The 15,218-nt window shown below is 39.3% G+C and overlaps 1 protein-coding gene across 1 annotated transcript in view; it reads right to left on the bottom strand.

Moving 5' to 3' along the window:
• The window catches only part of TSPAN13 (tetraspanin 13), a 35,165-nt gene extending 24,816 nt beyond the window's left edge, over positions 1 to 10,349 (bottom strand). Inside the window, exon 1 of the mRNA XM_019727176.2 lies at positions 10,049 to 10,349. Within this exon, the coding sequence (XP_019582735.1) occupies positions 10,049 to 10,111 (63 nt within the window). The 5' untranslated portion in view covers positions 10,112 to 10,349. The remainder of the gene's footprint in view (positions 1 to 10,048) is intronic.
• Between the last annotated feature and the right edge of the window lie 4,869 nt (positions 10,350 to 15,218).

The following is a 15,218-nucleotide window of genomic DNA, read 5'->3' as shown; positions in this document are numbered from 1 at the left end:
GAATTTAAGCAGAGACAAGGTGGGCTGAGAAGTGATAGAAGGAGCAAGAGAGTTCTGACCTTTTCTGAGGCCCTCGTTCCAGCTATACTTGATGATCCAACTATTGGATGTACGGAATTAGATTTCTTTTAAGAGTTCGTGCTATCTTGCCAACACATTTTTTCTAAGCTCGTTTATAACCTATGAAGAATTGTGGTTAACACAAGCTCCATCTTCCACGAGTTTATCATAAATTTTTTAATACCTGCAAATTTGCAGTAACTCTAACTTCACCACTGTGACCACTTTCCTACCTAGACTAACTCCAAATCCTTCAACTCATCAATGGGCTTTTAAAAAATTGCAGCACTCTCTCTTAGCTGAAAAGACTTCCCTAAAACTTCTTACTATAAGGACAAAACAACAAGGGAATCAATGAGCCAGAGAACATCCTAGGCCATCTTTCTGCAAGCAGTCTCCTTACGCTTACCAAACTTAACTCCAGCCTAAGTTTTACTGCTGAGCAGGTCAGTGGTTGCCTGCAGATTGGGAGCAGGGGTTGCAGGGCAGGCGGGAGGGATTACAAAGGAGAATAAGACAACTCTGGAGGGTGATGGATATGTTCAAGGTTTTGAATGTGGTGATCGGTTCACAGGTGTGTGTGTGTGTGTGTATATATATATATATATATATATCAAAACTCATCAAATGTATACTTTAATGGGCAACTTACTGTATGTCAAAATACATCAATTAAACAGTTCCAAAAAAAAAAAAAGATAGCTTTACAAGGGAAAGCATTTTACAGCATCATCCTTCTTTGGGCATGGAACAAATCATGATGCCTAGAGTTGCAGATGTAATTTGATGACAAGGAATAAAGTTACACACCAAGGATGATGGGGCACGAAAATAGATGACGACTGAGGCCTTGATTAACACGCCTGAAATTATGCCCCAGTCTGGACTACCTACTTCTGGACATGTTGCTACATGAAAATGATTAAGCTTACTGTTTTAAGGCGCAGTAACTGAGTTTCTGTTACCTGTAGCTGGACTCTATTCCTAATATGGTGGTTTTGGATGGTCTTTTTTTAAAGCCAGTAAGATCAGATCATACCACACTGGCTATCTTTTGTTTCTAACCTTAGAACACAGTTCAAATCCAAGGCTGACAAATCCAAGAATGTAAAGGGTTTGGATTATCTCTCGGGGTAATTCACTAACCACTCTTCCTCACCTCCAGCCATACTTTGAATTCTTCCAACGAGCCGTCTACACTTTAAGTGCCATACAATCAAGACACATGTTGATCTGATATTCCCGGCACCTGGCTAAGAGCCTGGTACAGAAGAGATACTCCAAATACACTGCTGAATGAAAGAACTCATGATATTGCTCATTATGCTTCAAAGACCATACCTGTACAATTCCCTAACCTGTACAATATTTGGGGAGAAGAAATCCAACCTAATGACGTTCCAGATTATTCCGTCTCTATATAGCCGATTAAAGAGATTTGCATTATTTCATCAAATATGCACATTTCAAAAACAAGATGCAAAGAAATTATTTCTACAACAGCTACATTTTTTTTGTGAGCATCCAAATTCTATCAGAGTAAGTGAATCACCTTGAGGATAAAAGAGGAATGTAGGAACATTTGAAAACACACTGGATTTGATTTTGTAGTTCAATTATTCAAAAATGTTTTCTCAGCACAAAAGCAAAAGAGAAGTCGTGGTGGTAGTGGAGGGTAAGGAAGGTAAAACAGTAATAAGATGTAGGGCTCCACCCCCAAAATGTAACACAGCTTCCTCAGAGGCGTAAAGAACACGAAGGCCCCAGACAATGGGCCCTCTATACGCTTCAACCATTCATAATGAGAAATTACACGTGAACATGGAACTGTCCCTCTGAACGCCTGCCTAATGTGGAAAACTTAAGAACAATTCAGTGATGATCAAGCATGTGTTTCCATGATGCCAAACATCTGGATGGAAAATTTGAAAATTCTATAAATAAATCCAGATATTGCTAAATATCCAGACATTTAGTGTGGAAGCCAAGACCTCAGTTCTTTGATGGTTTCATTTTTATTCTTCAAATGACACAGGAAGCCAGAAATGACTTTGTCATATATTTTTCTTATGTTCTCCATGGTGCCAAGCGGATTATTTTATACTTATAAGGCACAAAATGCATAGTATATAATATGTGCTGAGAAGAAATTATACAAAGGGAATCTAAAGTAAGGGACCTTGACTTGTCATTTTCCAAGGATGACTAGTTTGAGGGGGCACCCGCACCTGCCAACACACTTCCAACCCCCCCTCTCCCTCTTCTTTGGAGCTGTCTGGGAGACAAGAGGTGGAGTAATGGGTAGACCAGCCCTGCACTGATTCCTTCATTCAAGCAAATGCCAACCATATGCCAGGGCTTTGCTGGGCACTCAAGAAAGCAGGTCCTTATTGTTGAGGGCCATATAGTCTATGATGTGAAAAATAAAAGCGTAATTGCCCTTTTCAATGACTTCTTCATTGATCAATTCAAGTATCAAGTCTTAGTCCTCATCTTACTTAGCAGCTTTTGACACAGATGTTCAATTCCATCTCCTTACAACGATTTGCACTTGGCTTCTAGGACTCCAAAATTTACCAGGTTTTCCTCTAACCTGACTGGCCATTACTTCTCAGGCTCCTTTGCTGGCTCCTCCTTGTCTCCTGAAACTGTTATTTTAAGAGTGCCTTTGGTTCAATCCATGGACCACTGCTTGTCTCCATCTACCTTCACTAACTTGTTGATTTCATCCAATCTCAATTCTAAACACCATTCTCTATGTCAACCGCTCCCTGAATGTAAACCTCCAGCTATTCCTCTCCGTTCTTAGTCTAACTGCTCCTTGACATCTCCACTTAGGTGTCTGACTGGCATCCCATCTAATACTGAACCCCTTCTTTTCCTCCCAAAGCCTGCTCCACACACAGTCTCCTCATTCCCATTAACAACAGATCCATCCTGCCAGTTGCTTAGACCATAAATCATGAGTAATCTATGACTTGTCTCTCTCATACCCCATTCGAATCCATCAGGAAATTATGGATTCAAAATACACCCCAAATCTGATTATTTCTGTTACTTCTACTGCCATTCTTAGTCCAAGCCTCCATCACCTCTTGCCTGAAGTACTGCAATGAATAGCCTGATACGTGATCTCACTGCTTCCACTTTTGCCAGCTATAATCTATTCTCAGTTCAGCAGTCAGACAATCTTTTAAATGAAAATCAGGCACAAAGGCACCAATAGTTCCCCATTTCATTTGGTTTAAAAGCTCAAGTCCTTACAGTGCTTGGAAGGCCTTCATAACCTGGGTCCCAGAACTTCTCTGATTCATTTCCTACCAACCTTTGCTCACTCTGTCCCATTCACACTGGACTCTTTGTCCCCCACACAAACCAGGAATAGTCCTCCTTCAGGCTCTTTCCAAAGGCCGTTCCCTCTACCTTAAATATTTTTCTCAGCTATTTATCCTTCATCTCCTTCCAGTCTTTGTTCCAAGCAAGCTAATCCCGACCACCATACATGCCACTAAGCACTTATCCTCCCCTCCCCACTCCACTGCCCCACCACTCTTCACTCTTCTCATTCCACTTTTCTCCATAGCACTTTTTCACCTTATAAGACAATGTATAATGTATTTCCTTTTTTGCTTATTATCTAGCTTCCTCCCATAGATGTAAGATCCATGAAGGCAGGATATTGTGGTTTGGGTTTTATTCATTGTTGTTGATGCTCAATCAGCATTTATTATTGGAATGAATAAAAGAAAGAAAATTATTTGGGTTCATCTTACAATACATTTATGTTACGCTAACAATAATATAGCAGACTAAATATAAAGAACCCGAGTCAATTAGGATTGTAGTACAATTTTACAGGAAGTAGCTTTGCTCATGGGAAAAGTTATAGGAAAACCTCAGAAGGTTGGCCAACGAGGGAGGAAAAAACAGCATTTCAAGAAACATTAGATTCTACAGTAGAGAGGTAAAAGTAATTCGTACTTATTATTTTTAACCCAATGCTAACTTTCGTGTTTTAAAATATGTGGCTGCCTTCTAGATACACCTTTGATCAGATTATCGTTTTTATACACCGTTAGGTATGTTTTGCTGCTGGTGAAAAGGGGGGCGGCCAATTTGCAAATTCAATTCAAGAAGTATTCAGACAGTACAGGTTCTGTGTTAAAAAAAAAAAAAAATAAGATGCCACTCACTGATGGACACAACAGAGAAAGCTACGATCTCTGCCAAGGAAAGGTTAATGGACCAGCTAGAGGGTAAATACAGGCACAAAGCTATCTACAATATGGAGCGGCATGGTCAATGGCAAAGACAAAGTAAAACCTCACTGTACTTTAGAATTAGCTAGGAAGCTACCAAAAAGCTTTTTGAAGAAAACCACACACCCTCCCGCCCTCCCTGAATCCTAATTGAATTCGGCTGGGGTGGCATTCAAGTATTAAGATTCTCCAGTGAAACTTTAAGGAAACAATTCATGCTGACTAAAGAAATAGGAGGCTTTATTTGAGTAACCTTACAAAGACAAAGCAAGGCATTATAGGTTAACAGCAGAGGCTCAGCGAAGACAGAAAGGCAAGAAAGGGCAAGCTATGTGGGGAATCCTGTGTGGCTGAAATATAGAGAGAGATGCAGACGGAAGGAGTAGATGCTGACAGATGATGAATGGCATGTTGAAGAATTTGGGTTTATTTTCCAAGAGTTTTCATCCACCATTCCAAGTGGGCTTGAATTATTCATTTTACCATGTTAAGACAGTTTGGAGGATGAATTTACGTGAAATGTGATAAAAAAGGAAGAGGAATTCAACCTTGCCTGTCCTCACCGGTAATTCAAATGTGTTTGAAGTGACGATGGCCCACTTTTAAATCACCTAAAAACTGTATGTAATATTAAGCCACTGAGGTGTTCAAATCTCCCTTTTCAAATATGGGCTGAAATATAATTTTTCCCAAAATTAATTGTTTCTTTGTAAATGCCTCTTAATTATGTAGTTAAACTTTGTGAAAAGTTGATAACCTCATTTCAAGTAAGAAATGGCATAAATGGCACATTTTTGTTATTGTGTTTTTAAATCAAAAGTTGGAAAATTTTACAAACATAGTTGGCACAAAGGCGGTCTATAAATACCAGCACAACAATATCATGTGGAAGTTCCAGGTTCTGCAAATAACAAATCATTTTTAAATTCATTCAGTAGTTTGAACAAAGGCAGAGAGAGAAATAACATAAACCTAACCACACATTAAAATATCAAAAAAGAATAAATTTGAAAAATGATAATTTTGAAAAATGATAATGCAAAAATTTGAAGCAATTGCAACACGTAGATTTTTCTTTGGTTTAAGTACTAGTGTTTTTCATTTATTTTACAGTTGAGACTAAACAAAATTAGAGCAGTCTACCAGAATAAGACTAAAAAAAAAACAAAAAAAGTTCAGCTAAATCATTCCAAATTTATATTTACTGTATGTCAGTCATTTTTCTTCCTTACAACAAAAAGATTAATATTATATTTTGAGGGTATAAACTCTTGCCTATGTGGGACCTGCTTGAATTAACACGAGCCTTAAGTGTTAGTAATCCTAATAGTCTGAAAATGTCTTTATTGTAACATGCAGGTTTATAATTTCGAAATTTAAAATAATTCAACTTTTTCCACTTGAAGCTGTAAAAACTTAATTTTTTCTGTAGTACATCCCAAGCATTTACCTACATTCTCTCATTTTATCCTCACTACAACTCTATAAGGGAAGAATAAAAAATATCTATAAGGGAAGAATAAAAAAATCACCAGTTTATAAATTAAAAAACAAAAACAAAAAACTGAAGCTCAAATAAAGTGAACTGTTTGCCCAAGATTACATTCCAAGCAAGTTGTAGAATTAGTACTCAAACTTGAGCTTTCTTCCCAAATCCAGATTGCATAAATAGATCTCCCCCACAGACTGCATAAATAGATCTATTTTTATCAGATAAATATGTAAGTTTTATCTAAGACAATCTCAATTTCAGAGATATTAAAATGTGTGTCTTAGAATGAATGTAAATCAGTATTATTTTTGATGCTGCATGGGGATTTTTACCAAAGCACTCAAAGGTATCAGAAAAAACTGCAAACGGAAAACATCAATAGAAACAAACTTGGAAAATTTTTAGAACAAAGAATGAACATGGAAAAAGACAAAACTGAAACTTCTGAAATTGCCCTTTTCATGTTAAGACCACATTTTAACTTATTTTCTGTTGCTTATACTCTTAATTAAAATTATTCATACACACAGACACACACACACACTGAGGGTGCCAAAAAAAATGTTTCCAAGTGGACACGTTGGTCAACGTTGGTCAAGCAGTAGTTCACTGTAATCAGAAGTGTCTTGATGCTGATGGAAACCACTTTGAGCACCTCTTGTAATAGCAGAAGTCAAATGTGACTTGCATTCATCTGTTATTACTGGTATACTAGTATATTGAGTATTACAATATTAACACAGTTTTCCTTTCCTTAAAATATGTATACATTTTTTTGGCACCCTCTGTATATATGTATATATCTCATGAGTGCAATTCCTACAAGTCCTTTCTTCGCTTAAGTACAAGGAGATATATTATACATCTCAAAATGTTACATATTGTAATATATCATTATTTTATATTTCCTAATATTCCCCACAAATCACTAAGCATAATTTTAAAAAGTTGGTTTTTACTATTTGCCAAAATATTTTCAATTAAAATTATTTTTAAATGATCTATTAAAGATAAAATAAACCATTTTCTCAAAGTAGTTTTAATTTGTATTTCTATCCTAAACAGTGTAAAAAAGATCCGCGTTATTTCTATTATACATTTCCTCGATTCAATCAGACCTTCACTCCCCTGATTTCCTGGACCCACAGAGAGCTCTCCTAAATGTTATGGCACCTAAAGTCAGTCCCTCCCTTATAGTGTAGCATTTAACTTTCCCACTCCATGAATCTCAACTAGATCTTATCTTAACAGAGTAGGTATTTGCCTTTGTATGTGTTTATTGTTTCCCACAGTTCTCAGCAGAATGCACACAGGAGGTAAATGTTTATTGACTGAATAAAGCTCTTGAGATCATACATAGAAAAGACAGTAAATAAAAAAGAGGGTGCATAAAGGATTAATTTTAAAGCCCAGTTGGATACACTGCTGTATTCCCAGAATGAGAAGAGAGCTTAGCACATAATAGACACTCAGTAAGTATTCACTGAGTGAAGAAACTTTCAGTTTCTTTAAAAAGCAAGTCATTCTCTTTCTTAGAACACCAGGAAGGTGCATGAAGAGCCTGCCATACAAACTATATTCACCACACTTAAAGTTGCTCAGTACTAGGGATCTTATTAAACAACCAAACCATAAACAATAGCAACAATAACGATTAAAAATCAACTGCACCTTTGGCTTGTGATCAAAAATCCACGACAAGTTTGGGGGAATGGTCCTTCCAACCTATTTTAGTGACATGCTTCCTGGACAGATCAGAATGTCTGCTCTAATATCAGACTCACCAGCAGGCCACCAGAGTATGTGAACAGTTTGGCTAACAGTCCTAAGTTCCTCAAGAAAATGCTTCAACACAATAGAGATGACACTTAAGGGCGGCTGTGGCCTTTACCCCTGCCACTCACTCCATATGCCACCCTGGTTTTACTGAACACTTTTAGAAATGAACTCAGACCTAACCCTGCAACCTGGAACATATTTTTGAGGCAGTGGCTCAGGTGGGATTGGAACCTACAAAGGGTCCTCCTATTCCTGCCTTAAAAAGAAATGTCTCCCAAGTCTTCAACCTTAACCCCACCCCAAATCACCTAACATTTCTCATCTTAAAATGCTGAGGGAGTGATCAGGAAAAACACAGAATCTAAATAATAACTGTGGAACATTTTCAGCATCTATTTAAAATCTGATCCAACTTTTTAACTTTTCTTTACCTCCAATTTAAACTGCTGAAATTATTTTAGCTTGTTCACAACGTATAAGAAGTAGACACTAATTCATTTCAAGAAATATATTTTTGTCTAAAAAGTCTAGGATTTAAAAAGGCGAACCATTTTTATAGTATTATGAATATCCAATTAAGTTTTACTGCATAGCTATTAAAATCAATAGAATACACTTTGAAGGTCAATAATTAAGATATAAAAGTCTTAATATGTTCCTGTAGAATCACCTTTCTCCTTGCTTTTCTGATACACAGTCAATATAGCAAGAAACGATATACCTTGAAAGCAACAGAACTAGATTTAAAAAATAACTTCCCTTTTTTTAAAGAATATACATATTGCAAATTAACCTAAACAGATCCCTCGGTCAAGTATGCAAAGTAGACCTTTTACTGTGTGTTAAGCAGACACTACAAGGTTAAGTGTCTGGTGAACAGGTGACTAAATCATTGGGGTGGGGAAAAGTCAGGGCACAAAATGGGGAATCTGAAGTTCTAAGCAGGCCATCCATCCATGCTAATAAAATACCTGGAGAATTGGTCAGCATTTAATAAATAATCAATGTGATAAGCATGCTTCAGATAAGACAAAGGTGGATTTTGATCTGAAACTTGCCATGGATCTCCAGTTACAAGGCGTTGTACCACCAGGTGTTTTAGAATTGTTGCCCCCAAGTCTACCATTAGTGACCATGTTGATTAGATTCCTAACTAACCAGAACAGCATACGTGATTCCAGTTTCTGTCCTGCCTTGAAAGCTTTGCAATCCTGTTCACATACAAAGGACCAGTTATGGTAAACTGACCCAGCCTCTCTCCTGTTGATGACCACAGGGCAGCCTCCATTCCAAAGATGTAACCTAAGCTTGCACAGATGGCCTAGCTCACCGCTACTGCAGAGGAGCTAGGTTTGTTTTCAGGGTGGGTGCTGCAAAACTCCAGGTGTATTTATAGAAGGGAGCAAGACTATATGATGGAGGGATGATGACAGAAGAGTAAGTTTCTTCCGTCTGGTCGCCTGTGGAAAGATCTGGATTCCACAGCCTGGGTTCTATTCCTGACTCGCTAGTTACCAGCTATGTAAACTTTATTAAGACCCTTTTTTTGGGGTCTGCTATCTTAAGGGTAAAATTTAGACAATGCCTCTTTGTCGGTCCTCGGTGTGATGATGGACGAAAATCACGAATGTAAAAACTGGGACGTGGTAGGCAATCAATAAAGGGCAGCCTGCTTTCCCATCCTCCAGTTCAACCAGAATTGCTCCTCAAAAACCAAAAATAGACTGCAACGTTAAAACTAAAAGGCCCTCGCTGGTTAGCAGGGGAAAAACGATTTGGGTGGAGTCTCAAGGATTTACTAGAAGATTTTGCTTAAAATGGAGTTAGGATATTGATAAGGGGGAAGACATATGGAAAAAGCATCCAGTATGAGCAAAACAGTCCAAAAAAAAAAAAAGACATCCCTTTATGTAAGCACGAAACAAACTTCCAAAGGTACGGATATCCTGTGAACCTCCTCTACGGCCTCAATTAAAATCACAGGAGCACGTAGAGCTACGCTAAACGCACAGGGTCCACAAGCCTCCTCGACAATTTCAGATCAAGCTATTTTGCAAAACTGTCCTCGAACCCGAGGCGGCTCTCTCGCCTCCAAACCCGTCCCAGATGGGGTTGGAAGCCAGGAGCGAGGTGCAGAAGAGGAAAGTGGGAAGGTCTGGTCAAATAACTGAAAATAAGGCGATGGGTGAGGGGGCGGGGTAAAGCAGTGTGGCAGAGACCAGGCCAGCCAGCCAGAAAGACCGCGGCTTCACAATGAGAGAAAGCAGGCGACTGCGACAAGCGCCGGCTCCCGGTCGCGGGCGGGGACTGATGGCTAGGCCCGGGGGCGCAAAGCGTGGGAAGACGGGAAGGGGGCGCGGGATGAAGTGAGAGAGTCGCCGGCCAGACATGGAAGCTAAGAAGCACCAGAGCAGGTGCAAAGCCCCCAGACCCACAGGAACGGGCTCGAGATACTTACAGTGTAGAGCAGGTTAAGCACGCAGAGGCAGTTCTTGGAACACGCAAAACCCCCGCAAACCATCTTGAAGCCTGTAGTTTCCCGCAACTGCAGGTTAATCTGGCTCCGGAAGACCCTCCCGGACAGCCTCTTTGTCCTTGCCTTCGGGGCCTAGCCAAGGAGAAGCAGCAGTGCGGCCACGGGTGGGGGGCCCGGGGCTCGGATAGCAGTACACAGCGCACCCGTGGCGAGTCGGACTCGCTCCGGAACCTGCGGCCGCTGCAGCTGGAGCCCGAGCCCCGCCCAGCACCCCCCCCACCTCGCCCCGCGCGCTGATTGGCCGCCAGCAGGAACAAAGGTAGAAATATGCAAATAAATGCGCTCAGCCAGTCGGGATCTGGAAGGGGCGGGGCGGCCCAGGGGCTAAGGGTAGGAAGCCCGAGGCCAGAGCTTGTGACTTGGCCTCGCTGGCATTTCCTGGGGAGCAGGTGAGGGGAAGAGGGCGGGGCTCGACAGAGATCAAGCAGGCAGAGAGAAACGTGACAGCACCTCCCAGTTCTCGTCCCCGGCGGATGACGTGGCACCATTTCGAATGAGATTTAAAAATTAAGCACCTGGCCTTCTTTAAATAAACGAAGGAGGGAAGGAAGGCATAAATGAAGCAATAAATGAATGAATGTCAGATTTAAAAGAGAGAACGAAATGGAGAAAAATGAAAGGAAGGTAATTAGTGAAAGAATAAAAGAAGAAAATGAAATTCCTGACTCCGAAAACAGGTAAGATAATTGTGACTCTTATCAGGTCATATTTATCCTACAGGGATTTGCAAAATATTAATAAACTTTATGAATAAGTGCATGCAAAAGAAAATCAAGAGATTATTTTTGTCATCCAATTCTGAATTTCAATAAACTTTTTTTCCACAAATAACTGAAAATTTTTAAATGGCAGTCTTCATCTCAGTAAATTCATTGTCACTTTATTGTCTACTGTAGAAATGCATCTTATGTCCTCAGATTTCTGACCTATAAATTGGAATCATAACAATATGTCAAGCTTTTTGCACAGTGCCTGGCAATACATGTCAACTAGTATTAGTAGATCTAACAGTTTTTGAATGCCAACTGTGTTCCAGGAACCAATAAAGGTTTGATTATTTCATAGTACCTTCTACCAGAAAAGGTTCTTATAAAGGCATTTTCAGAATCTTACATGGAACCTAAGTGTTCATGTTAAGTAAATTATATGATAGCAAATGTTAAATGTATGTTAAATAAAACACTGCAGCTTATTAAAGTAACTTGTCTCCTTGGAATTCTCTGCTCCCTCTTCTATCCCTTTCTTACATTCCCAAACCCCACCACATCAAGAAGCCTCCACTAATACTTTAGCTTTTGTTTTCCACGTTAACCTTCTGTATACACCAAGAAGTATTCCAAAAATCAATCTGGAAAATGAGCCTCTATCCCAAACAATATTTTGGTGCTTGGCTTTCCATTTGAAAAGCCAGAGGCTTACTAAAAAAAGGCTTATTAGCAGGGAGATCTATTCTTTCTCTTCCCATTCCTGGATGTCACCAACATTGCCACCACTTCAACATTACTCAACCAACTATGGCCACTCTCTTTTTGCCTTCTTCATAATATTGTCTACGATCTCCCTGTAAATTGAATCTCTTTCTTTTTCCTCAAAGAAATGCCACCTATCAGGGATCCAGCAGGAAGGAGACAGCTCATTCAAATAGCATAATTGAGAAGAGTATAATTAAGGGACTATTTTCAAAAGTATGGACAAGATTAAAGGAAGTCAACAGTGGATGGTGAATCAGCTGAGACCTAGCAAGAATAGGTGCTTATGATTTCCCTTAAGTCTGAGGGGCAACTTAAGGCAGCAGTTACAGAAGCTAGATAAGGGCTGTCGTTGTCGGAGGGCTGTCTGACAGGAGTTGTGGCCTTTAATAAGGAAAATAGAGAAACTACTGCAAATTGGTAAAGAAAACAAACATAGTGGATTTCTCCTTAGTATTGGAATATAGAATTTTACAAAAGACCATTTAGTCCACGCTAGCAAGCAGCTAGATAAGCTACAAAATCTTAGCTTTTCAAAAAAATGTATCAGAGAACTCTGAGGCTCCAAAGACATCTAAAGGAACTAAAATCCAGGAAGTAACAAGACAGTCTTAGGAAGTAAAAGCCACAGTTGCTTTTATCTCTTGTGGATTGGCTATCAAAGGAAGACTGCTATAGAGAGGGATAAAGAGAAACTAGTTGATCATTTAACCATATTTTAATGCCATATGTGCACTAGTGTGACAATTTATAATCCAAGTGTTACCAGTCCAAAGTCAGTGTGCCCAAAACTTCAAAAAGCCAAAAGTCAAATGTGAGAGTCTGGAGTAAGAAAAGGTTTATTGATCCAGAAGGCACCAACTGAGAAGATGGGAGCCCTAGTGATTACCTCAAATCCATCTTAAGAAAGTACAGAGTTCAGTCTTCTTTTATGTCAAGGGGAGAGGGAAAAGGGAGGGGCAAGCGGAGGTTGACCACCATAGTTATCTGGGGGCCAACGGGTTCGAGGAAGATTGTGCTAGTTGATGTGAGTCTGATCAAGAGGTTCCTGCAAATCTTTGATAAACAATCATTATTTTTATGCATACTTCCCTTATCTCCTCAAGCTGCAAGCAAAATTCCTCTAATGATTGTTGTGCCTATATGCAAGACTAAGCAGGAGCTATCAGCCTGAATGCCATAGGAACAAAGCAGGCTTAAACAAAGTAGAGTTAGAGAAATGGAGCATTTCACTCTGTTACACAAGGATCCCCAGACAGAGTGAGTCTACAACTACTTGCCAGCTCTAACCCATGGGTCTTCACTTAGTACAAGGGTTATACACCCCAAAGGCTGTGGTCAGAAAAGAGTGCTCCCTCCCCAGCTAAATTATGGCATATTGGCCTTCCCCAAGTACATGACAGTAGCTAAAATCCGGGGTCAGGACATGAAAGACAAGAAAAATCTCTACAAAGCAATCTGCGTCTTTACCTAAACTGGTCTTTACCCAAGACGGTGGCTGTCAAAGGCTAACGGAGTAGCAGAAGAGAAAAGTCCCTTGATGGTATACTGCAAGATTCCCTCCAAGGCTAAGATAGAACAGGATAGGGGGAGAACATGCAGGACATGACTGAAAGCCAAGGACATAACTAGAGATCAAAGAATATTCCCCAGCAAAGAAAAAGATAACAGCTAGGTTGTTAGGCACAGAAATCTCCCAAGGCTCACAAAGCTGGTGGCTGGGCTATAAGGCACAGAGATCTCTATGCAGACCTCCTTCCTGTAGAAGAAAAGTCTTGATAGATAGTGCCCTCAAAAATAGTTGAAACTAATGCTAAATTGAATCTAACTAAGCCTGTAACAAATCCTGACCCAACTCAACTACAGTTTGGACTGACTTAGGCACGAATAGTAACAGCCTGACAGAAGAAGGGATGTACTATTTTCTGGAGGTAACTATTTTTTATTGGTCTCAAAATGTTTTACACACAATCTGACACACATGAAACATTATAAAAGACTTGGATGATCAAGAAAAATATAGTCAAAAGAAGAAAGAGTCAATAGAAGCAGAACCAGACATGATCCAGATGTCAGAATTATCAGACAGGTCCTGAAAACTCAACTTGATGAATACATTAAAGGATTTAGTGGAAAATATGCAGGAACACATGGGAATTTCAGCAGAAAGATCAAAACGATTGGAAAAATAAAAATAAAATACAATCAGATTTTTTTAAATGTGATTTCTACAGACTGGACACACAGAAAAAAAAAAAGTGAATTGTAGGATAGGTGAATAGAAATTGCTCAAACTAAAAGACAGAGATAAAAAGAGTGAAAAAATGGATTAGAGCGCTGGATATCTGTGGGACAAAATCAAGCAGTGTGTGTGATTGGAGTTCCAGAAGGAGAAGAGAAAGAAAATGGGACAGAAGAAATATGTAAAGGATAATAGTAAGGAATATTCCAAAGTGAGTAAGAAATACCAACTCACAGATCCAACAATAGTTACCTCTGTCATTCTCTACTGGTCCAAGGAACAAAAACCTGCCCAGATTCAAGGTAAGGGGAACACAGACTCCACTTCTTGATGGGAGGGTTACACATTGCAGAAGAGCACATAGGATGTCAGAAATTGTATCTTTGAAAAATAAAATCTGCCACAGGTAATGTCCTTTTTTTTTTTCATATTATGTCTCCGTATTGCCCTTTTGCTGATAAAGTGCCTGTTTTAATATAAGAAAAACAATAGAACATTTAACTGTAGTTCTCAAAGAGTTACATGGAGATAAAGCTAAGAGACTGTGCATTTTGGTAAGTGCAAAAGGAAGTTTTATGTTTATACAATAAATTTGTCTTTGTCCATAAAATCAATAGAATGGATCATTGAAATTTATTTTTTGAAAATTGGGTCTTCTAAGCAAACTGGTTTTTAATAGTTTTTAAATAGGAATAACAGAGACAAACTAAATCTAATCAGTTTTACGTATAATTTCTTAGTCCCTGAATAATCTTCATTATGAGATGAATTTCTATCAATTTAGGAGATTGCTATAGTCATTTCTCCTTCATTTAACTTTTTTTTTTTTTTTTTTTTTTTTGAGCCAAGGCAAGCAGAATTCTTGTGCATTAGTCAGGTCCTCTGAGAAGCTGACACCAAGACTGGATTAAATGTGCAAGCGATTTATTGGGAGAATCATCTGTGAGGGAAAACTGGAAAGGAGCTGTAGGAGTCTGGGAGAGCTAAAGTACAATTCAGGTCTGACCTGCAGGAGAGTGGGAAGGAAGAAAGGAGAGAGGGAGGAAGAGAGGGAGGAAGGAAGGAACGTCTTAGACTGCAGTAGAGTTTTAAGAAAATTTGGCAGGGCCAGCAGGGCATCTAAGCCGAAGTCAGATATCAGAGAAATCCGACACACCTCCCTGTAATGAGCCTGCCTTAGCATCCCTGCCCCACTCAGTCACTGGCTGGAAACATCAGTACAAACACAATGATGGGTGTCAGAGTATAACATTGGGACTGGCTTCAATTACATTCCCCACAATAGTAGATCTGAGACGTGCATTTTCTTGAAAAATAATTCTAACTAAATTTTCCCTTTGTGTCCTAAAAATATTACCCTAGTTACATTTCAAACTGTCTT

The sequence above is a fragment of the Rhinolophus sinicus genome, linkage group LG09 (genome assembly GCF_036562045.2).
Source record: "Rhinolophus sinicus isolate RSC01 linkage group LG09, ASM3656204v1, whole genome shotgun sequence".
Classification (NCBI taxonomy): Eukaryota; Metazoa; Chordata; class Mammalia; order Chiroptera; family Rhinolophidae; genus Rhinolophus; species Rhinolophus sinicus.
This window is presented reverse-complemented; position numbering and strand designations above follow the sequence as displayed.